Consider the following 27,070-nt stretch of genomic DNA (forward strand, 5'->3'; position numbering starts at 1 on the left):
TGTTTTGTGAGCCACTTTATAACTGTGTGTTTTATAATAACAATGCTGCTGCAGAGATGAAGAGATTATATCTTTTTTATTATATTTCATCATGTAACAGTCATTAACAATATTATTATTGTGCTGCGCGCCTAATAAAAGCAGAGCTTCATAAAAGCCGAACTGGTACATCATGAGGGAAAAAATGATGAGGGGAGAAAAACGGCGCATGAAAAGGAAAAGGTTAAAAGAAATAATGTGCAAGAAGTGACCTCGATCTTTCAGAGTTTTGTGCATTATTCTCACCACAGAGGCTCTTTGTGTGTACACGAGTAAGTGTGTGTGTGTGTGTGTGTGTGTGTGTGTGTGTGTGTGTGTGTGTGAGTGGCGGGACTGCTTTTCCAAACACACCTGTGGCTCGGCAACACTCCCCGCGCCTCCTCATCACACTCCTGCAGAGTTCATTATCACAGCTCAGAATGGCTGAGGGAGAAAATACTTCTATCACCTAACGTAACACACACACACATACACACACACGCTGAGCCTCCGGTGTGCACACCAGATGAAAGTAGAGACGAACAGCGATGAAACCATCACCGACTTGTACTGTACACACACACACACACACACACACACACACACACACACACACACACACACACACACACACACAGACAGACAAGAAGCAGCTGGTGGGGAGAGACAGCGTCACTTGCAGGAAGTAGGTCAAAATGCTCTTTGATTAATTATTTCCTGGTGGCTAATAGCCTTTCTCCAGACTAATAAGGCAGAACGTGGCACCGCATTTAACACATGATGAATCTGCGGGTAATTAAGGCCTAACAAGGCTGTTAATGAGGGTCTTAATGAGTCGGATACCTGGCCGGTGATTTTCAGGAGCACGTCGGCTTTTGGACAGAAAGAGCTCAATCTCCCATCAGTCGCTCAGCCAAAGAGAGAGAGAGAGAGAAAAAACAAACTGACAGCGTGTTTATCACACACGAGGAATTGTGTGTTTTGTAAAGTTAATGCAGTGAGCGGTGAAGGAAAATACAAACACGCGCTCTGTCGGGGAGGCGTTGTTGACTGAGACTCGGTAATGGCCTCTTGTCAGCGTCCCTGCAGGGAGTGTCTGTCACACCAAAGTTAATGAGTTTTGGGGGTTTTAGTCTCCAGTCTGTAAGGAGTACGCCACTCTGCAAGTCCCCGCACTGACACCGCGGGCCGAGCTCAATCCATCGCCATTTTGAAGTTTTTAAACCAATTGAAATCATCAGTGGCAGGCTGAAAGCACACTGACGGTGCAAGAGGGAAATCTAGAAATAGAGCTGAGCGCTTCTCTCAGGTCCGCTGTGTTTGCCCGGCACTCCTTGATTCAATTTCAAATAGTCAACGGAGCAAACATCTCTTCCTCTCCTTCTCTTCGTCTCGCTAATGCCTCATTGATCGGCACGCACCGGCCGTGCTCCACCTTTATTTTTTTGAGGGCGCATCGGAAACACTTTCAACTGCGGCTAAACATAAATGTGGCACTCGGCCTCCTGCGAGTCTCCCTGCTAAACGAGCAGCTTCGCTCAGACTGAATGGAGCTGCCCTACACCTACACACTTGATATGTTAATGCCTCGCTTAAAACTCACTAAGCTGCAGATCAGATAGGAGACTGTATCTGAGGGGTCTCCTCTGTTGTGCCTTCACACAGTGCACAGTGTCAACCTCGTACACTGAACTCTCCCGCGAGACTCCCAAAAATGTTTTTATCCACCGTTTTAATTAGCTCTTTTGATATTTATTTCTTTACTGTATTGATTTTTCAACCCCCCGTCTCACTGCCGGCAAAAAAACAAACATCTGTTTTGTTGTCGGGCACGTGGATGAGGAAGGTCAAGGTGAATTTTTGACATCGTCGTTGATATTGTACGTGAGCAGACTGTTAACGTGAGAAAGGTTTTAAGCTGTTTCGTGCCGCTGGACTGTTGATTTCTTCCGGTCGGGTTTTCCGCGACAGTCCAAAGGATGTGACCTGGTGCACATACTCTACACCTCGTCTGAGTTCCTCCCTCCTCTCTGCTAACGGAGAGCGACAGCAGCCAACCAAAGTTTAGTAACTGAGTCCGCCCACATAAGCTAACGACTTCAAGCACAACACAGAAGCTCCACGGAGCCTCATTAATTAAATCAAACCTCATCACCGTCGGTACCTTTATGAATCCCCCTCGTCTCCGCTGCACACTGCTGGTAGTTGCAGGTTTCTGCTGCTGCTTAGACTAAAACTCTCCTCTATGAAAACATACTTACATCCACTAGACTGGGATTTCTATTTGGCTCTGCATCAAATTGTACTTACTCGGCCACTTAAATAGGAAAGTCTCATAATGTGAGTTAACATTAACAGGGTCTATTCTCAGTTGTGCAGAAGATTGCGCAAAAATCTTATCAGTAGTTTTTGTGCAATCGTGCTGTAAAACCAGCCAGCTGACAGCTGAGCGGTGCTTTGTAAATAAACTCGCCTTGACTTTTGTCTATTTCATTTTGTTTGTAATTACACATTTGCTTTGGCGATGTAAACGCCGTGTATCCGGTGCCAATAAAGCTCCCTTTGAACTTGAATTTAAAAACTTTTTAAAAGGTCTTCAGTGACTCACTTTGTTATTCTCAAATCAGATCACTAAGAATATTTCATTTGGACAGCAGGATGATCTCATTATTGTATCACAGATATTAAATTATCCAGTTCCTAGAACATTTTGTACATGCAGAGTTCTGAGATAATCCGTCAGTAAACAGGCCAAACAGACTATTTCATATGTGAACATGCTCAGGTCACAAATTTGCAGTTCTGGTAGTTGTATTACATGAATTGCCTTTTTTGGTCACTCCAGGCTTCTGTAAACTGAAAGTTGATTACCACAGGACCATTACTGGTCCATGAGGAATATTATAGGACTATTACAGAGACTCAGAATTAGCTCGCAGCTGCAGACGGCTGTAATAACAGTCATCTGCTGATGTTAAACGTGAGCGGGCAACAGTTACCTCATGTCTGATTATTTCTGATGATTAACTTAAGAGAATCGAGCACATTCTCATCTAATGATTAGGAGTCGATCCGGGTTGTGTTGCGATCGTGAATTTATTATTTTATAATCATGCCACGTTTGATATAGAGAACTCATGAAATAATTATAATCTAATTGTTGAACAAAAGGAACACACAAACACACTCTCACTCACTCACTCACTCACTCACTCACTCACTCACTCACTCACTCACTCACTCACTCACTCACTCACTCACTCACTCACTCACACACACACACACACACACACACACACACACACACACACACACACACACACACACACACACACGTCTTCACCTCCAGGTGGCAGGTTATGGATTCTTAACCAGACAGAAGTGAGACTTATTCTAATAACTGATCACACACACATGGCAGCACTTGCAGGCCAGAGGTCCGGCTACTAAAGAATGAGAAAACTGATCACATCTGGTTCCTTTTCTTCCCGTCACTTAACTCCTCTCTCGCCAACGTTCTCTCTGTTTACATCCACGTCGCTCTCTCCCAGTTGGGTCGGCACCAGCCTGGGGGAGTTTGGCCGCAGCGTGCCAGCCGCCCCACCCGGCGGCCAGACCCCAGAACCTGGACCGTAGGAAACAAAAGCAAAGCCTGTCCAAAACACGGAGTCCCACCCAACACCAGACAGAACACCAGACTCGCTTTGAGAGGGAGCGAAAAGCACAACGGAGACATTTCTCAAGGGCCCATTGGCTGTTGCGTAAACCTTGCAGGAACAACGTGAAACGGTTTGCTTTAGGCAGTAGAATACTTTGGCTGGTAATCTTACGGATAACGATGCAAATTGCTTGTTTCAATTTCCTGTTATTGTACCCACAGCATTTATCATAGCGCAGCAGCCAGCATTGTTTGTACGCCAGCAAGTAATAAAGAAACAAAGCCAACAGCTTGACGAACTAAATCTAAACTGTGTTCGGTGTGACAGCAGATAGCGTAGGTCATGTGTTGTTAACATCCCTCGAGGGAGGCTTCAGCGGACTACGGCTGATATCATCCTTTCGCCAGCGCTAATCACAAACTGGATGATTCGACAGGAAGTATGAAAACTTTTGGCAGAGCGGGCAAGAGCGACCACAAATGGATTACAGATGTTCCAAACTAAAAAGCCTTTCTGGATTCTGACAACAGAAATAGAAGTCATCTTTTCACAAAAAAAAAATTAAAAAAAAATAGTAGAAATGCACTTCTCCTCAGTGAATACGATCTGGTGTCTAATTCTCTCATTTGGAAGGGCCGATCCTGGAAAAGCAGCTCAGAGAGACGCCAGACGCTGTGAGTCAGAGTTTTCGGAGGGAGAGGGATCATTTCCTAAATAGAGCGAAAACAATCAATGAAAGAAAATAAACCTCAGCTCGAACTGCTGTTTCTCCCCGTGGGTTTGGAAACCAATCTTTAAATTGATGTTTAATAACATCGCGCTACATCAGTTATCTTTATTCCTCTGCTCTCTGACAGATTGTGTGCTTTGGTTTCGTGGTTTCATGGATCTCCGACAGGCCTCGGCTGGTTTACAGAGACTATTTCATTTGGAAGTTAAAGCACTCCCCGCAGATTTACTTGTGGCTTGTTTGCGAGGTTGTTGCACACTTTGAAAGGTAAATGGTCCACTCTGGGACTGCAGAGTCACATTAGCTTACCTGCGCCATTGTGATTTCCTGAATAATTACACTGTGTGCTCTGCCATCTCGAATCTCTGCTAACAGCCCTCGGAGACAGTTTAGTATTCTCACCTCACAGCGGAGTGACACACTTTACAGTCTCTCTTTTAAATCCTGATGTCACTTTCAACTGACTCTGAATAACAGGCTGCGGCTTCTCGCAAACCTTCCCCCCCTCCATGTCCCCACCTTCATCCCCCACTAGGTGATGAAACGCCCCTCAAATTCTCAAACCGGTGTGATACATGTCACGGAGGCCTCCCGCGCCGTCCAGCGCATCAGTGGAACAATAAAACTGCACAAACAAAAGGAAGTGAGGAAGATTTTCCATGGCACGATGATGTCAGGGCCACGGCGGCGGTCGCTGGGTTCACAGCGAGCTTTCAGAGAAAAACTACTCTGCAGTTGACACAGAGCCAAAACGGGCTCAGCGGGCTTAGGACCAACAGCTGGCTCTGGTTACCTAGCAACTCCCAAGCTGGGGGCCTCAGTGATGGGATAGTCCGAGAGCGAGAGGAGGAGGAGGAGGAGGAGGAGGAGGAGGTGGGTGCAATGATAACCCAGCAGGGCTTCCTTTGTGGCAAGTGCAGCAGTGGTAAAAGGAAATTCATCCAATCTGGCCACCCAACCTGGCAACCCAAACATGGAGGTTTAAAGAGAAGCGTGTTGCTCTATTTTTCTCTTTACATCAGGAACTCAAATACGTGCTCGCTGTGGCACAACGCGGCGTCACACAGAGTTTGGCTGCACTTGCTTCACACACACCCACAGACGATAGCCATTAATGACCAGCGATTATCAGGGATGTCACACATTTTGTTAAATTGAATGTCCAAGGGCATTCACAGCTCTCAGTGCCAGCGTGCCTTCTACTCTCCTTCTGGTCCCTCGGTGCTGTTTCTGTGCGTTCACCTTACAATATAAACCGGCAGTGTTACACTCTAACTGTGTGCGTACATGTTAACAAGAATCCGGCGCCTGTATTCTTGGGAGTGTCTACTTTCTTGAGTGTGTTTACGATCCCCTGGCATCCCTTAGAAAAAGAGGGGGGAAGTGTAATCTTTTTTTTTTTCTTGGCAGACTCGCCTCCTCCAGGCCCCCACCGGACCCTATCAGCGCCCGGCTACACCGCCGCCACCCCGGCCTGTCTCTTGTTCCACTATGTGGACACACAAAGACCCTGTTTGTCCTCCCCTCTGCCTGCTCTCCTCCAAACTTATCACCACCCAAACGCCCAGCCAAGAGGGGTGAGGGAGGGAGGAGATAAAAATGTTGTGAGAGAAAAAAAAAAGGGGGAGGGCAAAATTGCATGTAAAAATATAAGACTGAAAAGGGGGGGGGGGGGGGGGGGGGGGGGGGAGGAACACACGCTGACATAAAGATATCACAGGTGGTGTCAGTCCGAACACAAAGTGAGCGAGGAGAGCATCCATCCATCACCATCCCCTCTTTAAATGTCTTTTGTGCTTCGCTAGCAAGGCCTAAAAACAACTGTGGTCCTGAGACAAAAGCAGCTGTCAGTGCTGATGAACAGCAGACCGTGCACACACACACACACACACACACACACACACACACACACACACACACACACACACACACACACACAGGTCAGGAATACGTTTACACAAAAACCTGTCAAGAGAAGGAAAAAGGGAATCTAGGCTGTGTCACACTCACAGACAGAACAACAAGTATGAAACACATCTGAGGAAAATATACAGATTCTTTAAAGAAGACGGATCGGTGAAAGGACTTTTTCAGCAGGACTATTTTTAGGGCTGGGAGAAGAAACAGTAAAGTGCACAAAAACAAGGTAGGACCAAGCAAAATACTGATATAATGTTAATAATAAGGTTTCTGCCTGTCTTCATCATGATATGGTTTAGGTGTTGTCTTTCCCAGGTGGTGTAATTTTCTGACCTTACGAGGCTGTTTTCCTTGATGATTCTTTATCAAAAATCTCATTGTGTTAATAATTTGTGTAGAGTCCTGACCAATTATGAAATGCACAGTTATTCACCATCATGTATTAAGAACCTATGATGAAAGTCTCGAAAGTTCACTGTTTCTGGCTGCTGCCTAGTCACAGGGACTCCATGGTGCATTCAAGATCACCTCATAAACTCCAAAATCTTAATTCAAATGGCCAAGGGCATTGTTTTGAGACAGGAAAGTTTAGTTGGTTTTTTTTAAAAGAAAAAAAATCCGTTTTAAAAAAAAATGTTTGGTTGAAATAATACACTTTAATATGAGGGTGCCACTAAGACTGGCATCCCAGTCTTACCCGGTGGCCACTCGAGGTAATGCAGCAAAACATTTCCCTGCAGCCCAAAAAAGCATTTTTCCCCATAGACCGCTATTATCAAAGAGACATCTGCAAAAACTGTCGACAGGACACCGTTAATTCTGATTGTCCGTGATGAGTTTTTGATCAATGGCTTCACAATGTAAATACTATGAGCCGAGCAGGAACTCACGGTCGGAGCCAGAGAGTGAAAATCAACTGCGCATGTTCAACGGGCCTGATGACCCGGAAGTAAACCCGGAAGCTAGAGAAAAAACTCTTGGACTAGGGTTGATCACATTAAAGCACCTCTGTGATCATTTTCCAGATGTTTTACTGCATCATTTTAAAATAAGTACTATCATCACACTTATCCCCCATGTGTCTGCATTTAGGCCCATGAAAAAAATACACTTGGTTGAGTGAAAAACTTAATTTCAGACACTGATTGTAAAATATTGCGATACTATTATCATTTCATGCACTAAAACAAGGCGACGTCATCAGCTCTGACAAAAACAGGAGCAGTAAGCTGCTGATTATGAGCCAGTGTTTTGATGCTTAAATGGGATTTCCACCGCGATATTTCACACTGTTTTTATATCACTTTAATCAAAATAAGCACCAAGTTATCCACAAATTTAAAAAGGCAAAAATCAAAGCTAACATGCCCCAAATGCCTCTCGGTCTCCACAGTACACTCCTGCATCGACGTCCTGTGACAGGACAGCGTTCGCACACGGAAACAACCATCAACACACTCACGCCTCTGTGACCTCTGACCCCTCAAACGACGACCCATCCGATCTCACCCTCCTCTCGCTGAGTTCTGCGGTTTCAAACCGAGAGAAACACTCACACACACACACACTCACACACTCACATGCGGGTGCTTACCCTCACATACACACACACACACACACACACACACACACACTGTTTTCATGACACACTTCACTGCAAAAACATAAGAGGCTCATTAGCCTTAAAGCCAAATCCCACACACCCCCTCAACCTCTCGCCATCACACACACACACACACACACGCACACACACACACCCCACATCTTTTTATTATTACCCCTGATGAGTACATACAACCACACATACATGCACAAGCTGATGTTAAACATGCTCCTTGCCTGGGAAATGCTGCCTCCACATTCTTCAAATCAGGAGCTGCACATGGCAGAGGAAACGTAGTGGAGAGGGATGAAAAAAAGTCGGGTTTGAGGGGGATTCTCACACAGTATGCCCTGGGGGGGGGGGGGGTTATCCTCTCCTCTCTGCCACCCCCTCCAGCCTCCCTCTTGTCTCCTCTTGCTCTCCCACCGCTTGTTTCCAAATCTGTCCTCCTTCGTCACCTCACCCCCAGAACCTCCATTTCTCTTTTTCTAGATGAGTGAGCGGGAGGGGGAGGAATGGAAGGTGGCACAGGAGGGCAGTGGGTGAGGACGTAGGAGAGCGAGAACTACGATCGTCACCCCCCCTCCTCCTCCTCCACGCGGTCAAAGCCTCCAACTCCTTTAATCTCCAAAGAGGGAGGGGAGAGGAAGAAAAATTGGATCTCTACTCGTCTTCAGCAATCAGCACTTCTGTGCGCTCTCCTCTTTCCGCCTCTTCAGCCAGATCACTTGTATCTTTTTTTTCTCCTCAGCCTCCTCTCCCTTTCCCCGCTCCGTCACCCTCTTCTCTCTCCCTTCACGGCAGGTTTGGGCTATTCATTCAGATGTCAGGCTCACTCCGTCAGCCTTTTGTTGCGAGTCACAGAGAGACAGAGAGAGAGAGGGGAGAGAGAGAGCGAGAAAAAGAGAGGAAGGGGTGGGGGGAGAAAAAAAAAATGGGAAAAATACGAAAAAAGACAAGCCACAGCTATGCAGGGGAAAAGAAAAGAGGGAGGTAAATAAAAGAGACGAGAGCGAGAGAGAGAAAAAAAAATCCTTGAAGAGCAGCAGTCACAGCGAGAGGTGCAGCGCTCCTGGCACACGTACGACTCCCTCTTCCATTCTCTCCGACCTTCCCCTTCGCTCAACATATTTTCCTTCCCTCTTTTTTTTCCCCCTCCCCTCCCTCCCTGCCTTTCTGTTTTATTATTTGTGATCTGGCCCTCACGGTCCTTTAAGAGTGCCAGCCCCTTTCTCCCCCCCCACCCTCCTCCTCCTCCTCTCCCTCTCACAGTCTCACTCCCTCTTGCTCACAAACTCTCCTTCACGATCACAGTCTGCAAATTTGATCCCGCTCGCTCTTCGCTCTTTAACACGAGTACGAGTTGAATGGTTCTGCCGTTCAACAAGCGACCGAGTGGCTCGTTTGTGGGCTTCGACGTGGGAATGTTGCTCGTCGTTCACGTCAATGCTTGGCACGTTGCATAAAAAGGACCGAGACAGGTGACGATGTTTCACACAGTGTTTGCAAATGAATTCCCGTATGTAAGAGCAGCTCCAGACACACATGATCACACCTGCACACCTGAGCTCTCTGGGGGGATCACAAACAGGAAGTGTGTGTGACGTTTCCTACATGTGAAACTTATGGTAACACCTTGGAAAATCCTTTCCAAGAGTCTAAGAGATCCAGAGATTTAACCCCCGAGCGCAGGAGTGACAGATTAACATGTTTACTACGATGCTAGTCAGAGAGGGCGGCCCCACAGCGAGCCACTTGAACTCCGACAGACGCCTTAAAAGGGATTTTCATTACGAAGGTTAAGACGTCTGCCTGGGTTGTTAGGCCGCCATATGTAAACACAACACTGCTCTTGTAGAAGGATCGTGTCCTCTGGTGCTGACAGTTTTTTTTTTTTTCTTTATTTTATTCTTTGGAGGGGGAAACGTGTGGTTGATAAACTGGCGCCCTGCAACATTCACATGAGATCTGAAGATCTCAGGACTGATTGTTGGACAGACAGCATCTGAATCAGGATGGTTTATGTTACATGTGTTTTTATTAGATATATTTGTCAGATAAAACAAGCAATGCGAAAAATGTAAAAATGGTTTCTAACTCTTCCTTTCTCGATGTTTTCTGACATTGCACAGCCTATTTGATCAACAGAAAAGCTAAACAACAGATTAACCAACAATGAAACGACTGTTATTTGTACTCCTCTAATAAAAATTGAGCAAATCTGTGGCTCAGCAGCACCAAATCTGACCAGGGAAGAAAAGTTACATACAGCAAACACTGAAGTGTAGTTTTTAAGTTTTGACGAGTTAAAGAACAAAACAAATTCACTACATGCTGCTGAATTATTAAGCACTGTACGTCAGTGTGGTGCACGTATTAACTGTAAGCTGAATAGGAGTGTGGTGAGTTTAAAGGGCTCCATTGAGGAGGTTTGGTTACAACATGTAAGCAGAGCCTAGAAACCAGGCGTGGAGACAAAAAAAAAAAAAGTCTCATTCTTGAAAAGGGAATAATCTGACCTCTAAATCTAACCGTCCCATCTGCCCCATGTGATCTACGTGACGTGCTGCTGCCAAATGATAGAAGTACGAATGAGATGGAGGTGGTGGGGAGACGGTGAGCGGGGCAGCGATATAAAAAAATGAAGGAGATGGCACAGCTGCAGGTGGACAACAGATGTTGAGTTTTTTTTTTTTGGGGGGGGGGGGGTTGCCAGGTGATCGCAGCACATAAATTCTTGTTCTTCCATTCATACCCCGTCTGTGCATCACTCCACCTCTCCAACACCATCACTCTCCTCCTCCACCTTTTTATTTCTCTGCGACTTGAGCCAACTGGCCTGATTACAGAGAGGGAAGATGTAAAGAGGATGTGAGCGAGCAAGCCGGCGTGTGTGTGTGTGTGTGTGTGTGTGTGCATGAGAGAGAGAGAGGGAGGATGGGGGATGAATGGGGGAAGGCGTTGCTTATTACACCCCTCATGTATGATGCAGACTCAGATAAATAAAGTGTGAACAGGCATCCATGAAAAATTCAGCTCAACAAATATGCTCATACAAACACACACACACACACAAAAGCACACATAGAGTGAGATAATGACTCATCCAGCAACTGGCTGCCTTAACTTTAGCCTGTTCAGAAATGTGCATTTTGGCTAAAATATCAAAAAAAAAACAAAAAAGAAAAACCTAAAAAAACAAACTGCAAACATGATGTAAATTTAGGATCAAATATTCAGTGATGGCTGCTCTCTCTCTCTCTCACACACACACACACACACACACACACACACACACACACACACACACACACACACACACACACACACACACCCATACAGACTCACCGACACAAATCCTCCTCCCCGTGTGAGACTAAAAACACTGTGAAACACAATCCCATTTGCAGCCCCGTGTGATCCTGAACACGACTGACATGCCTACTGAGAGATGTATAATATTTTCCTCGGGTGCAAATGAGATTCATCTGCACCTCTAAACATATCTCCCCCGCGCTTTTGTTAAAACACAGCCAAACAAAGTGTCAGGTTCTGCAACGCCCGGTCACACACACGCACACACACACACATGTGCGCGCACACTCACACACACATACACACACACATATATAAAAACACTGCATACAGAGAACATGATCAGCCATGCCTCTTCTTCACTGTGGTTTAACACCCGTGAAGATTTCATTTTCTCAAAATGAATAATTCAGGGTGACTCCCTGGCAGAAAGAGGAGGGAAAGGAAAGGAAAGGAAAGGAAAGGAAAGGAAAGGAAAGGAAAGGAAAGGAAAGGAGAAGAGAAGACATGCAAGGAAAGGAAAGGAAAGTAGAAGAGAAGAAAGGAAAGGAAAGGAAAGGAAAGGAAAGGAAAGGAAAGGAAAGGAAAGAAAAGGAAAGGAAAGGAAAGGGAAAGATAAAGAAAAGAAAAGAAAAGAAAAGAAAAGAAAAGAAAAGAAAAGAAAAGAAAAGAAAAGAAAAGAAACAAAGGGAGAGAAGAAAGAAGAGGAAATGAAAAAAAGAGAATATGAGAGGAACAGAAAGCAGTGTGGAAGAAAGTTCAACTTGATTTGTCTCCAGAGGCAATTTGGTTTTGCAGAATGAAGTGCGACATAAAAACAAACATGGAAACACATCAGTGAGAGTGACACTGACTCAGCAGCAGTGCATTAATGAACGAGCATCATCAGCCATCAGAACATCAATGGTTGACGCTCGCTCACTGAAAGGAAAGGAGAAGGGAAGAGGAAAGGACGGATGATGTAAGGAAAGGAGATGAGAGAAGGAATTCAAAGTCAGGGGATTTCAGCTTCTCATTTCATTGCTTTAGTCCTTCTTCCTTTTTCTCTTCCTGGTCGAGCATGTGACCTCTTCTGTCTGTCGTTCTGTCGCGTCTGCCCTCCCAACCAGCAGTTAATCACCTCAGGACTCCCTGAAAGGATGCAGCAAACTGGCCAGAAAGAGCTTTTTCGCCTCCATGGTCAGACTTTGCCTTTTCAAGGTCCAGTTTCTTTATACGGCACCTGCACAGCATCTTATCTATATTCTGTCTGCCATGCATCCTCACAGAACAGACATGCAGGAAAATAGAAACGCCGTGCCAGGCAGGTCATTCGCTCTCAGGGGAAATATGAAGTCATTTAATTATATTTTCTTCTGGTTCAAGCTTATTAAATGTGAGGATTTGCTTATTCTCTTTGTTTTGCATTGTCGCAATAACATTCTTGCAACCGCACAATAAATGGATTGAATCTGATAACGTGTGGCCACGACACTGATGTGAGGTGTTTCTTTTCTTCCAATAAAAACAAAACAAACAAAATAATGGACTTTTACCTGCTGCAAGATGGCAAGACAGAGCTTTTATTTATGCAGTCTCCCATATCTAAGACTTCCGTCACCGCCTACAAAGCAGTCAATCCTTCACTATCTAATCTAAAGCAGCCCTGTGTGCATTTAACTTCATCTCTCTGGTCTTTCTTGCTCAGTCTTCTCTGTACCGCTGACTTTAGATGGGTTCAATAAGCTCCAATCTTTCCTCGTTTCCCTCATTTTCCTGCAGACGGGCTGCTCTGCAACCCACAACCACAGTCATGAATGAATGTGCTGAGCTGGGTATGACGTTTGTTTAGAAACATATTTCTCCCATTACCTCCATCTTTCTCTTTTCCCCCCACTGTCTGCTCTCTTGAGTGTCACTGCCAAATCATTTCCTACCAAGAAGAGGAGAGACAAAGAGGAACTGGGATCAATTTAATACAAAGAAAAGGAGAAAGAGATGACGAGAAAAGGAGTCGTCGGGATGTGTAAAGATCTAATCCTGGTAGGGCGCGAGAGGGCCCAGAGCCTTCCTTCATTCATGAGGGTAAAAAAAGGAAATCACTGGCTGACATTAAGAGGAACATCTGGTGTGACACGACAGACGCTCACAGAAACAACACGCACACCATCACGGGCTGGGTAGAGTTGTTTTCTGGTAATAACATCCTCAGCGTTCCTCAACACAGAAACAGGAGTCTGCTGGATAATTAAAGGATAGGTTTATGTAATGCTCATCAGCTTTCCAACCTGCAACCTTGCTCTCACCGCACAGCTGGCCCCAAAAAAGACTTTATTTTTTAGCAAGAAGAAGAAGTGTGGCAATTAAATTTGTCACAATCAGGAAATGAGTCCACTTACACAGCTGAATGCATTGTCAGGTTTTCAAAACTCAAATTCTTTAGCACAGTAACTGGATGTCTCTCCTTCGCAGGGGTCCAAACTCCCAGAACAACTCTTACAGTCCTTCAGTAAATGTGAGCCGTTCTGAAATCCAAATTCTCCTGAATTCTTGAACAGATGCTCCCAGTCCTGCTGTGTGTTTAGCTTGGCTGTAAGCTATAAGCTCCGTTAGCTGTATCGAACAAACTGCAGGACTCCGTCGCCAACCAGCTGCTAACAGCTAACCTGCTCTCCTAATGTGATTTTAAAACTGTATACTATGGGATTTTCTTTTTTTACTTCATGGTTTGTTTTGAGTGGTAAAGTCTGCCATGAGGATGATTTAAATCCTGTTCCAGAACATTATCAGTAATATTCTATCAAAATCTCTCCTTGAATCTTTTTGTGCACAAGCTTGTCCCTTTTACTTTTTAATCAAATTACCAGAAAACCAGATATGTTCCAACACAGCTGCTCATCTCACCAGAGTTTCATATCCATCCAAGTCTTCAAAGTACTCTGCCAGCCATGTATTACAGTCTAAGCACCAAAACTAAACAAAAACAGATTTTCTCAGGTTGAAACAGCACTGATTCAAAGTCCAAAGGCACAATTAAGATAATGTCCATCCCTTGTTGCTCTGAAAACATCACAAATCTAATCCAGTGGCTGCATTACTCGAGGTTGTGATACTGATAACACATCCTGTCAGGTCAGAGGGAAAAAAGTAAATATCACCATGAGCAGCGAACAGTGAGGAGCAACATAACGAAACCAACCTTTGACTGTCAAACCAGATTAAGGCCAAAGTTTGACCCTCAAAGTCAAGTATGCAGTGACAGCTAGCCTCATCCTCATGGACAGTCCAAGGTTGATTGACAGCTGCCAACGCCCCATTTCCCCTCCCCCACCCCGCAAACCGCAATCATCATCCATCAGTTGCTGGACTCTTTCCCTCCCTCTATCTCTCTCTGTCCTTCCCTCTCTCCCTCTCTTCTTTAATCCCTCACTCAGTGTAAAAACTGCCCACAGCGTTGACCTGGACCCCGTTAATACATAATCTGCTATCTCTAAAACTAATATGCCATAACCCTCCCCCATCATCACGCCAGGCCCGCGCAAGGAATAAAATCGCGGGTAGTGTGTCACGCAGAGCAAAACTGACCTGAGCCGGCATCAGGTCACCTGGCAAAAGTCCACGGACGGGAGCCGACACACTCTGCAGGATGGAGGTTAAAGAGTGGAAGTCCCACATGTCATCTATGGTGATTATGTCGGTGAGGGGGATGGGGAGTTAGTCCCAGTTAGTCATGTGAAGGCGGGGTCTTGCTACAGGGTATTTCACGAAGCATCATATACTGAGATGAGCAGGGGCATACCATATGTATGTCAAATGGGCTAATAGTTACAAGAACAAAATCAAAGTTCATAACTAATTGGATTGGTGGTGTACACATACATATACATATATACACACATAAGGGCCTTTGCTCAAGGGCACACCTGCACTGGTAACCTGCACCTTCCTCACCCAGAGAAACATAATATTTAAACTGGAAGGCTGAATCAAATTTTGTTGGGTATTAAATGCAGATAATGTCTTTGAAAACAGGCAAAAAACACCTCTCCTGATTTTAATTTATGCCACATGAAAAGGAGTGATTGAAAGCGACTAATTAATACTTTCCAGATAAGCGAGATAAGCCAGCCATTTTGTTAAAGCAAGAAGTAAATTTCCAGCATCCTCTGACAATAGACCGGTCCTTTAACCAGAAGCAAATCTGCCTATGATTACCACCAAAACCCACGTTGCCTAGCAACATACAATTTAGGAATATGCTTTCAGAGCAGCTTTGCGGCTGTGTCCATTAACAGATGAAATTACCAAAGCAACAAATGTCAGCCACATGCAAATGAGGTCTACTCTGCTGACTGTGTGTGTACCAACAATGCAATGTATGTGTATGTGGCAGACTTGAAGGAATCCTTTCCAAAGCATCTGTCCGCAGCAGTCTGTTTTGACAGCCAAGCAATCGGGATCTTGAAATATATGGACTCCTGGGCCTCAAAATCACAGACACAAACAAAACACACTTTTGTTGACATTTGTTCCCAGTCTGCGTTGGTCCCCATTAAAGTCCATTTTGACCTACTGGTTGTGTGCAGAAGTTCACATAGTCTCACAGAGAGCCAGGAGGCTGGTTTGGACAGAATGAGAATATCAGTGGATTAGTGCAGCAGTGGAAATGGAGGATCTGCAGGATTAACCCCACCTACCCCCCCTTCTCATTACAACCTGCCCAGAGAAAATGACACAATCACACATCGGCCATCAGCACTGTAATTCGATTTTATCTGTCCAGTGATGCTGCTAGTCAGCCTCTGGTGAGCCGGTGTTGATGGAGACATCAGCCTTTAGTGCCCACAATGTCTGAAATATACTTTAATCAGGTCATGGGATAATTTTATGCCGCAGCATTTATTATGATGAATTAAATCTTTAGGCTGATACGGCACTAAACGATTCAGGTGATTATACAATGAGCATGTATTGACGAAATGCATTTTATTTTTTAAACATGAATTTGAGACAATATTCAATAAATGAAATGAGGGATTTTGTTGTCACTGAAACTCTGCTGTGTACGGTCCAATTTGCAAGACAATTGATTGCTGAGTCCATTTCCCAACTCGTCTAAAACACTGAGGCTTTAGATTGGTGCCAGCCTGACCTACAAAGTCAAGGCGTCAGTATTCAACAACCTGGCAAAACCAAAGCGTTGGTGTGAGGACCCAGGTATAGCAGCAACTTTTGCAGTAGTCAAACCGTATAACTGCAACATCATGTTACGCACTGGGGCCCCAAAAAATGTTTTCCCATAGGCTTACGTTGTGAAAGAAGCGGCTGTAAAATTATAGATACATTAATTGAGTGTCACAACCCCCACAAACGACCATTCAGTCCGGTAACATTTTAAAAACCTGAAAGACCTGCACGAATAAATCATTTAATTACTGTTCAAGTTAGCCAGGGGCTAAACTCAAAGTTAGCCAGCTCGAATGGTGGACGTCTCTAGTGTGTAGAGGATCCTGGCTTTTTGGGCTTCATGAAGCACTGAGCAGCTTTCATAGGACTGGGCTCTGTCTCCAAAGCTGTACTGTGATTTGAAATGTTAAATCCACATTTTGGTGTTTGACCAGTTGGAAATGAGACTCTCCAACTATCTAACTAATTGGACCTTGAACTCTTACATATGCCTGTTCAAATATAAACTCTGAATCTTGTGGGGGAAAGAAAAAAAAACTGTTCAAGAACAACAAAAGCTAAATGCAATTTCATGAAGGCCAATGATACACCTTGAAAGCAGCAAGACTGAGGAAAGGTTGTGTTTTGGCTGTAAAGGCTTTTCAGGCTACCCTAATGCACCCTTATTATCATAATGCAATAAGACATCCATGTTTACAACAACAGGGGCTTGGGGGCTGTGGAGAGATGGTGCGTGGCAGAGCAGAAAGGACTTCATCAGAAACAGCTGCAGTTACAATGATACAACAGCTAAAGCTACACACAACTGATGATGCAAGCACCATTATGCGTCTTTATGAATGCTGTATAACTGAGGCAGATTATGATTTTTAAAAAGGGCTACAATTATCTAGCAAGGGCATTACAAGCTAAATGAGAAAAATATCTTTACAAGGAGACCGCTATCACATCACACGTAGTGTACTCTCACTAACACATCCACGTCTGGACACCTCATGTTCCCAGGCTGTGAACACCACTGCACACAATATCTGACTTTTTTCTGCAGAGAAGTCTTAATGTGAACTGTTCACACATGAATGCAGCAGCTGACAGACTGTAACATGAAGACAGCGCACAGTTGTTAAAATTTAAAAGGTATCAGAAAGGGTGCTGACAGCTGTTCCTCCCAAACCCTCCATATCACGCCTCATCAGTGCCATTTTTTGTTGTATTTAATGGGGCATCAATGTGTCATTCTGACAAGAGAACTGCATGAGATTACTGAAATAATAAAGGACTTCACACAAAGTATATGGAATTCTGACAAATCTGGCTCTCACAGAGATAAGTAGACAAGAAAGCCGATGCAAGTATCATTTAAGGATCACAGCAAAAGCAGAAACCAAAAGTAGGCCAGGGGATGGAAATTTATCCTTTAACAGTTTTAATCATAATCCTGACAACAGTTGTGGAAAAGAGATAGGCAGCAACATTTCGATTTCGCTCCTCTGGCCTCGGCACAGAGAAAAAGCACATCATTTATCCATTGTGGATGTAATGAGAATGAACAAGGGACAGCAAACAAATGATAGCACTGACCAGAAAGATAAAGTGGTTTTAAAAAAAATACCCTATTAACATTCTCGTTGAGTCTGGACTTTCTTAAGGTCAAGCATCATGCGTCGTACCAGAAAATAGATCTCACAAACACTTCAGATGAATAATGGCTGCACAAAAAACTCCACTCATAACATACTAATTCTTCATCACAATGAAGGATGAAAACATGTTTAGAGTTTTTTTTCCGCACAGTGAGGGACTGCAGTCTAGTAATCAAGTTGTTCAATACCCTGAATGTCGACCAAACTGTGAAAACATAATATTATTACTAAAAGCACAGCAACACTGGTTTGTCGAGCTAATCAAAGCAATGAGAGGAACACATAAACTATGCAAAACAAGGAGAGCGCCAGCACCAATCCATTTTCTTATCTATTAAAAACATGTGAAACAGCCAAGAGAAAGCAAAACACAAAAAGACATCAAATAAACAGCAAACAAAAAGGATGGAAGGAGGAGAAAAAAAGATTTACTTGTATCCGGAGACGCCATAGTGGACACTATGACCGGTGGACCAGTGCGTCGACTGAGCTTCTGGTTAGCAACCAGGGCACCTTGGCTTTGGCCTGGAGCTCCCATAGGAACAAGGGCATTGTCCGGTGCAGGCCCAGCACCCTTTCGCATAAGCTGAGGACTGGGGTGAGGGCTGTGCATGGGTGATAATGGCAGTATGTTCCTGTCCCTCTTCATAAGCTCCATGGGCACTGTGTAATTGGTAGAGTATGCTTTCGGTACCTGTTGGGGTGGCTGCTGTAAAGCTGGCATGGATACGGGCATCTGCTGTGGCATACCTTGCATGGAGTGAATAGACCCTGCTATGGCAGGCATTGACCCAGTCATCTGTTGTGACATCATCTGCATACCTTGCATGGGCATCCCTGGCATGGTCATCCCAGCAGAGTAGGCTGACATGGGTCTTGATTGAACAGGCATAATGGCTCCAGCATATGGCCCTGGGGAGCGAGGCGGTTGGCCTGGGTAGCCTCCAGAAGCTTCCAGGAGGTGCTGTGAGGGAGCACTGCTGGGTCTCCTCCCCATGGCTTCTCCCATCCTTGGTGAGATGGTCTGCAAGGCCCCAGGGGTCTGTGGTTGCATCAGATTGGGGTCCACGGTCAAAGAATGTGGAGGGTGCTGTGGATGGTGGTGCTGCTGGTGGTGGGAGATGTCTGAGCGATGGCTAAAGCTGTTAGAGCGGCCTCGCACGGGTGTTTGAGGTACAGAGGGAGGCAGCGGAGCCTCAGCGGGTCGCTTACAGTTGTGGACCAGACGAGACAGTACACGCGCCTGGCCAAGGTTGGGGGCAATGGTACGGACATCATTTTCCTCCATAACAGCCAGCATGCTAGTGGAGTCAAATCCCTGCTGGATAACAGAGGAGATGGTGCTCTCGGAGAGGCCCTCATTTCGCAACAGGGCAAGAAACTCAGGATGAACAATTTTCTTGGGTTCCACGGGCAAAGGTGTTTGTGGGGCAGCAGGGGGAGGAGCAGGAAGTGGAGTAGCTGGGGGAGGAGGGACTGAAGTTAGGACAGGCTGCACAGGGGCAGGTGCAACTGGGGCAACTGCCGCTGCGGGCTGCACTGGGGCAGGTGTAGCAGGAAGTTGAGGCACCATAGAAAGATTAGGGTCAGTGACGGGCATGGTAGGTGGAGGTGGCATGGCCTGTTGTTGCTGCAGTTGCTGCTGCAACTGTTCTTGCTGCAGTTGCTGTTGCTGTAACTGTTGCTGTTGAAGCTGTTGCTGTTGTAATTGCTGCTGTTGAAGTTGTTGCTGCTGTACTTGTTGTTGCTGTAACTGCTGCTGTTGAAGTTGTTGCTGTTGAAGTTGCTGTTGTTGTAATTGTTGCTGCTGTATTTGCTGTTGCTGTTGAAGTTGCTGCTGATGCAACTGTTGCTGCTGCTGTAATTGCTGCTGTTGTTGGACAGTGAAGGGTGAGGCTGTCTCTTGCCTCATAATCATACCTTGACTTGCGGGATCCACTACCAGACAGGTGGCAGCTTGTTGCTGTGGATCCAATGGGCGGCCATTAACATCAGTATAGACTGGCTGGCCTGTCAGGGGTGGAGGCTCACTGGCATAGAGGGGAGATGCATGCTCCATACCATAGTGAGCAGGAGATGGGTCTCTGGAAGGTCTGCGCTGTTGGCCATCTGGTGTCATTTTGGCAGCGGTTACAGCACCAGCTTCCCTATAAGCTCGATTCAATTCATGGGCAGTTGGAGGAGGAGGAGGAGGAGGTAGAGGCGATGAAGGGGCTTGAGGTCCAACTCTCCCTCCCTGACCTTGATCCCACACAGCACGAGACCCAGGTGCAATCCCAAAATGAGAGCTTGACCTACTGAGTGGATGAGGGTGAGGTGGCGGAGGCTGGTGTTCTGGACGGTAAAAGCCCTCAGGTGCCCGGGGAGTCATGGCCGGGTCATGTGGATAGTAATCCTGATGTGGAATGGATCCTCGGTGAGCCATAGATGCACGTTCGTAGTGGTTTAGATCAGGCGCAGAGCCCTTCCTCAGGCGCGGGTCGTGTCGGTCTGGGTAAACCTGTCCGTAGAGAGGGTCTTGGTAGGAATATTGGTCGCGTTTTAAATCCAGGTCAGGGGGCCGCACTCCTGGTGGAGGCTCGTACCACCCTCCTCCCTCCCCGTATGAAAGAGAGCTGCGCCGGCCGGCTACTCTTGCCTGCTGCTCGTAGACACTCTCAGACCTGTCCCACTGACCCTCATTCCCTCCCAATGTGTCCCAACTGTGGGAGCGACCAAGGCTCAACTGTTTGTTAGTGACAAGCATTGGCAAAAAAGGGAAAAAGCAGAGAAGGCTTCAACAGAGGAAAAAAAAAAAAAAAACACAAAACAGAAAAAAAATCCTCTTGTAACCTGGTTTTTGAAAGTTCCCTTTCAAGTCTTCAGGTATCGTAGTAGTAAAAATGGAGAGAGGAAGGTGGAGAACAGGCAGAAAAGAAGATGTAGCAGGGTCCACTGTCTCACCTGATATCAGGTTGTAATATTGTAGGTCCGTACTATCAGGTAACTCCCCCTTTGGCTGTCGGTCTTTGAATAATTAATCCCTGGGCGTGCTGGCTTGTTGTGCGTGAGGAAAGAAGACACCACACACAAACACATTACACCAAAGCACACCAACACTGCACAGTTACTCCATGGAATACACAGCAACAGGATGCATGCTTGAGATGGCAAAAAAAAGACAAAAAAGGGGATAGGTTGAGTTATAGGTTGGGATGGGCAGGGGCTTGTACTAATCCAATAGGGTTTATCTCTTCCCTTCTCCGGGACATTTTCCTCGCTCTGCCGATTGCTATGAGGGATTACATCTAAATAAAGCCTGTTTAATTCCACTTCCCACTGTGACGTCATGTGAACCAGATTCAAGCGTATCTGGTGATGATGATGATTCCGGTGATGATAATGCCAATGATTTAGAGTCCACGCCCAAACCCCATCACCCTCTCCTGAAGAGTCACATACCTGAAGCAGTTGATGATGTGCTGTCGTCAACAGGTTTCAGTTTTTGGCAGATTCACAGCACGGGGAGGGGAGGCCAGGCCAGGCAAGGAGCACGGCTTCATTGCATACAAATGAAATACAGTTCTCGCAGCTAAGTCCCATGTGCTGTCAGTAAACATCAAATCCACTCTGATTGGACACTAATCCTCCAGGCCCCATGCTTGCAGCAGAGCCACCACGCAACTGCTGCCCAACTCACACTGAAATGTCCTTGATGCCTTCGTGGCGTGCGCTGTCACTGCCCCACTCTCCTCCATTTGAAATCACTCAGACCTGCTGTCTGTATGTTAACTGGAGGACACTGAAAATTACAGCGTGTGGACTGCATGGAGATTACAAACTGCATAACAAAATCCACCTGCAGTTTGTCCTTTCGCCCTCCCAATGACAGTCATTTTAAGCAATGATGCACTGAATTATCAATATTACTTTCTGTCCAGTCGAGTTACAAGATAACGGTACAAGATGCTCGAAACTCTAAATTGTTTAATTTTGTCATTTATGGTCAAAAATGAATTCTCACCATGTATCTTACTGTCAGAAAAACAAAACACCTTCCCCCTCTTTCCCTAAAGCTTCCCTGATCTCCTTCTCTTAGAGAAGCTCTGTAATCGGGATTTGCCCCTTTGCAGAGAAAAGTAAAACACTGGGGGGTGTGTGTGCATCAGTATGTGTGTGTTAATGTGTGTGTCTGTGTGAACAAGGGGGAGGGCTATTTTGTGACAGCAGTTAATCCAGATCACCTACAACCTTTGCCTTGCGACAATCCTATGTTTGTCGAGCCAAAGCACAACAGAAGTTCAATCAACAGCATGCAAATATGCCATAAAATAGACATAAATAAAAAAAAAGTTTGCTATAATGCTGCATCAAATTTATATTATGCTCTGCCTATGAGACATACATGAAAACTGACCATATACCAACCTACCTAGCTGCACTTTCAGAAATAGGAGTAGAGTAGGAGTCCATTTCTGTCCCCCAAGATGCAATCTACACAAATGTACCACCTAGGACTCAACATTGGACTTCAAGGTAACTATGTGTACTATATAGGGGCCAAAAAGGTGCATATATGTACCCTTTTTAAAAGCTCAGTGTTTGTCCCCTAAAATCAAGGATGAAAAGGTACAAGACTGGGCTCTTTAAGGGCCAAACCACTAAGGTACATATAAGTAACCAATGTCAAAGGTACAGCAGCAGTAGTTAGAGGGTAATGCCCCAGTGACAGGTGAATGTACCCCAAAGGTACAAATTTAAAACTTCTTTTCTGACAGTGTACATGCATGTCTCATTTCATGTCACCGTGGCTGAAACCCGATTCCTTCTGCAGAGGATCCCTGTTTATTAATGCATGAAAACAGATGTAAGGTGAGGAAGTATCCATTTCCATCCAAATCTAATCTCAGAGCGAGCCAGCCATAACGAGGGCCAGTAATACATATTTTAGATGGTGAAGAAAGTTAATATCAGCATATTGAGAGAAGTTCCTGAATATCTTAAAGAGGGCCTGTGGAAACTGTGCGGGCATGTCTGTCGTTTGCGGCACTAATATCTCCTTTAATCACGGTTGTGTAATTAGAGTAGGAAGAGATCAGATATTCTGCTGTTTTCACAAGATGACAGGGGAAAAAAGCTGATGACAGTGGCTCCAAAACCAATAGCGCAGACATCTTGAGAGTGTTTTTTCTTTGGGTAAGGTCAGAGGAACATTAGTCAGCTTTATGTAAAAAGGAAATTAAAATGGCAAGGAGAAGAGGCAAGAGCGAGCCCTCATAGAGATCCAAATGCGACAATAAAGATGATTTATTAAATCAAAGCAGAGAGTTTGGAAAAAAATCAGTTTTGACGCCCATGTTGATTTTTGTCAAGCAGAGTTTTACTGTTAGAAAGTCAATCGAGTTCTACAGTCATTCCGAGTATGAGTGTCATTCATCACATAAAGGTGCACAGTCTTACCTGCATTTTATTCTGAGCTCACAAAGTATAAAAAAAACTCCTTGATGTCACAATGAGCAAACATTCATTTGTAGAAGTCAGACTTTATGTTTAATGTTCCCAAAAGCTACAAATACCCTTGCTAAGTCTCTTTTTGAGCAGCTTAAATTTGGGCGGAGATGATCACGGCCACATACGCACGCATCAGTGTCAAGGGCACGAGCCTATGGAGCATACGTGATGCCCCGGCTTCCTTTCCCCAACCTCATCCACTCCTCTCATTACTTCTTCTGCCCGACTCTCCAGAGACCCGGTGCAGCAGATCAGTCATCCCTATAAAGTCAACCTCAAACACAGAGACGGGGCAGAGGTGTGTACTTTGGGTTTGCGGATCTAATCCTGACAGGGAAGCAAATCACAGAGTTCTGTTTGTCTCAAACTAAACAATGTTTGACTTTCAAATTCTAATGTTCCTCCATTTGCCATACTTGCCAGACTGTGCAAACAACGCCAGATTCACTGTAACAGAGGGATTTAGGAATTAAGCCGGGGATTTTAGAACAAATATAATACCACCCCAGCAGAAGCTTATAAAGACCTTACATTGAATAAGACTTGACTGGTGGAAAAATCCAGAACTGGTAAAACATATAGAAACCTCGGGTGAGGACGCAATTATGCAGCTCTTTTAACTGCTAATAGATTTCAGAAAGCTACTACTTCAGCCTCACTTTTTCTTTTACGAGACTACACTTCTGTCAGAGTCCGAGAAAAATTGCATTAAGCAGCGAGTAGCAAGGCGGACATGATGTATAACAGTAAGACCTGCGGTTAATCTGTCACACAAGGCGCCTGCCATTGTTTTAGAAACTCTCTACTCCACTCCCGTCATTCAGCCCTCTCAGTTCCTGCCTCCACTTTAACACTACAGCTGAACCAGGAGGATAATCTACGGTGGCCCTGAAGGTCAAATCACAACAACATTACAGAACACAACGACATTTCACAAAACACAGTATTACAGAAAAAGCAATGACAATTCATGGAACCCAACATTTGTGTTGTACCAAATGTTGTTGTTGTGTTTGATATTCAGCTAAGAACCAGAGGTGTGTTCGCTTTTTGTGTTTGTGTGTGCAAGCGTGAGTGTCGGCGTGCTCATCAGTGCATGTTTTAACCATGTAAAATATTTGCATGCAATGCTGGAATCAGAAGGCCCACATGCAAACAAGGCCCATTTAGAAAGTTCCTGTCACTCACACTTAACTCGCAGGCGCTCACACACAAACACATTCAGCTCGCACGATCCCCGATACCCCCGCTCAGCCTTTTGACCCTGATCTGCTCGTCTTCTGACGTGCAGCAGAGACGGGAGCGGCCGCGGCGCTTCGTTAACGTCCCCTTTCATTCGCACACGCAAACGGCCGCTAAAGCCTTGGCCTCAGCTCTGACGTGCATACATGAATAACAATCACACGCTAACTCAAAGTGAATACCGCACTGCAACAGGAATAAAAACAACTGTCTCCTCCAGTGTGACACGTTGCACACTCAAGGCATGATTTGAATGTTAAACACACATTGACTTATGCATGAGCGTGGGGCAGGAGGCACCAACTGGAAATGGGATTACAATGCCAATACCCCTGCAACGAATAATGCTGTCAGATGAATTGTAATGCACACTTAACAGACATTATGTACATGAATGGCTTGTATGTGATTCCAGTGGGATTATTTCTATCTGAATGCATCTCCATAGGGACTAAATGGGCTGTAAAATGGAGGTTGATGGCAATGAAGCTAGTACTTATCTAAATGACAATCATATACTCGGTTAGTGTTCTGAATTGACACACAGCTTTGTATTGCAGTATGCAATGCACACACGAAAGCAGCAAAAGCCACAAACTCTCCAGAATTTCCTCTATGTCAGCTATGTTACCGAGACACCCCCTCTCCCTGTTATCCATCTCTTTTGGGTGCACTCTCCTACCCGTGCTTCCTCTGATCTCCAGCCAAAATCCAGAAGAGCCACATGTCATTATAATGCTTAAGTGTTGCAGCTGAAGAGTTTAGTTTGAAAAGGAGACTTTTTTTTTTTTTTTTTTTTTTCCAGAAACTCTTCCCCAAACTTTCACACAACCGCTAAGCTACACGCCAGCTCAAACAAAAGACGCTAAGACGAAAAGAAAACCGTGCCGGAAATTTTCATTCAAGGTGAGCACAAGAGAAGTCACACTCCGATGAAAGAAATAACAAAAATCACTCATGCCGGTTTGATACGAATCTCATTCCAGAAACAACATTTTCTATCTCCTCTTTTTCCTTCCACTTCTCCGTGCCCCTCCCTGCCTCTCCACAAAGCCTATAAAGGGGTCGCGGGTTTTGGTGAGGAGCCTGGAACAAGCCCGAGGGGGGGGTCAGACCCGGAGACCGCTCCGATGACTTCATACCGGAGCTGGATGCCAGAGCGTGGAGAGATGAGTGGGAGGAGGAGGAGGAGGAGGAGGAGGAGGAGGAGGAGAGGAGGGAGGAGAGGAGGAGGAGGAGGAGGAGGAGGGGATGAAAGCAGAGAGGTGGATGCAGCAGAGCCCCGAATCTGTGCCGAAAAGCTCAGGATACAAAGCCCCCCCTCCCTCCCCAAACCTGCAGGGGAGGATGACATCAGGACACCCCCCCCTCCTCCTCCTCCTCCTCCTTCTCCTCCTCCTCCTCCCTCTCCTCCACAGCCTCCCTGGTTGTCCTCTCTATTTAATATGAAGCGTTTTGTTATTAAAAATCTCGCAGGTCTGTTATATGTGAGAATATGAATAATTCACGGGCAAAGTTTTATGGTATTTTAGCTTGACTGGCCACATTATTCACCGCTCGCTGTTTATACATCTCCTCCTGTTTCACACATGACAATACGAGATGCATTATCAAGCATTAACATATTTATTTTACTGCACACTTGGAAACGCCATGACATACTACACTACCCCACCTTGTGGTGTTTGCATCCAAGCACAGATTTGCAACTTGTAAATCAACACTCAGGAACATGCTGTTACCGCGACCTAGTTCACGTCGCAGTGCCGCTCACATCCCATCTCTGCCCAGATCAGTCAGTTAGCTCCGGCTAAACGGCAATGGCAACGACTCGCGCTGCTGCCCAAGCCAATGCATGCTGGGTACACAGATGGAGCGGACAGAAGGAGAGACGGGAGTCAGAGAGGGAGAGAGAGAAAAAGGGGGGAACAAGAGAGTACGGGAACTGATGCTCACAACAGATGTTTGCCACAGTTCCCTTATTGCAGTTACACTCTTCTTGGCGCTTTATCAAACCCGCAGCAGAAGGAGCAGTTGTGCCACATACATTCTGAAAGCTGATATCTAAACTGAACAATGCTGTTAATAGAGAAATAACTGAAGTCATTTGTTTCTGAAAATTCAAACAATGTGGAAACAATTAGCGGATGAATTATTTAGCTGACTGACACACATGAATTAGAAAATATTGTAATTATAAGAGGTCCTCCACGCATGTATTAAAGCTGCTGTAAGTGATATATTTTTACTAAAATAAGTGTTATATGGATCTATAGTCCAACAC

General features: G+C 45.3%; 2 protein-coding genes across 4 annotated transcripts in view; both read right to left on the reverse strand.

Moving 5' to 3' along the window:
* Nucleotides 1-27,070, reverse strand: part of LOC119033250 (C-terminal-binding protein 2-like) — a 71,178-nt gene that overhangs the window by 18,825 nt on the left and 25,283 nt on the right. Inside the window, exon 1 of one of the 3 annotated variants that reach the window (XM_037123102.1) lies at nucleotides 8,167-9,042. The exons of the other annotated variants lie outside the window; for them this stretch is intronic. Within the exon in view, the coding sequence (XP_036978997.1) occupies nucleotides 8,167-8,188 (22 nt within the window). The 5' untranslated portion in view covers nucleotides 8,189-9,042. Of the gene's footprint in view, nucleotides 1-8,166; nucleotides 9,043-27,070 lie in introns of those variants that run through there. 3 annotated transcript variants of the gene reach the window in all.
* On the reverse strand, nucleotides 18,057-21,076 carry LOC119033249 (mediator of RNA polymerase II transcription subunit 15-like). The gene has a single exon (XM_037123100.1). The coding sequence runs from the start codon at nucleotides 20,798-20,800 to the stop codon at nucleotides 18,389-18,391; it is 2,412 nt and encodes an 803-aa protein (XP_036978995.1). The 5' UTR covers nucleotides 20,801-21,076; the 3' UTR covers nucleotides 18,057-18,388.

Source organism: Acanthopagrus latus, chromosome 15 (assembly GCF_904848185.1).
Source record: "Acanthopagrus latus isolate v.2019 chromosome 15, fAcaLat1.1, whole genome shotgun sequence".
Classification (NCBI taxonomy): Eukaryota; Metazoa; Chordata; class Actinopteri; order Spariformes; family Sparidae; genus Acanthopagrus; species Acanthopagrus latus.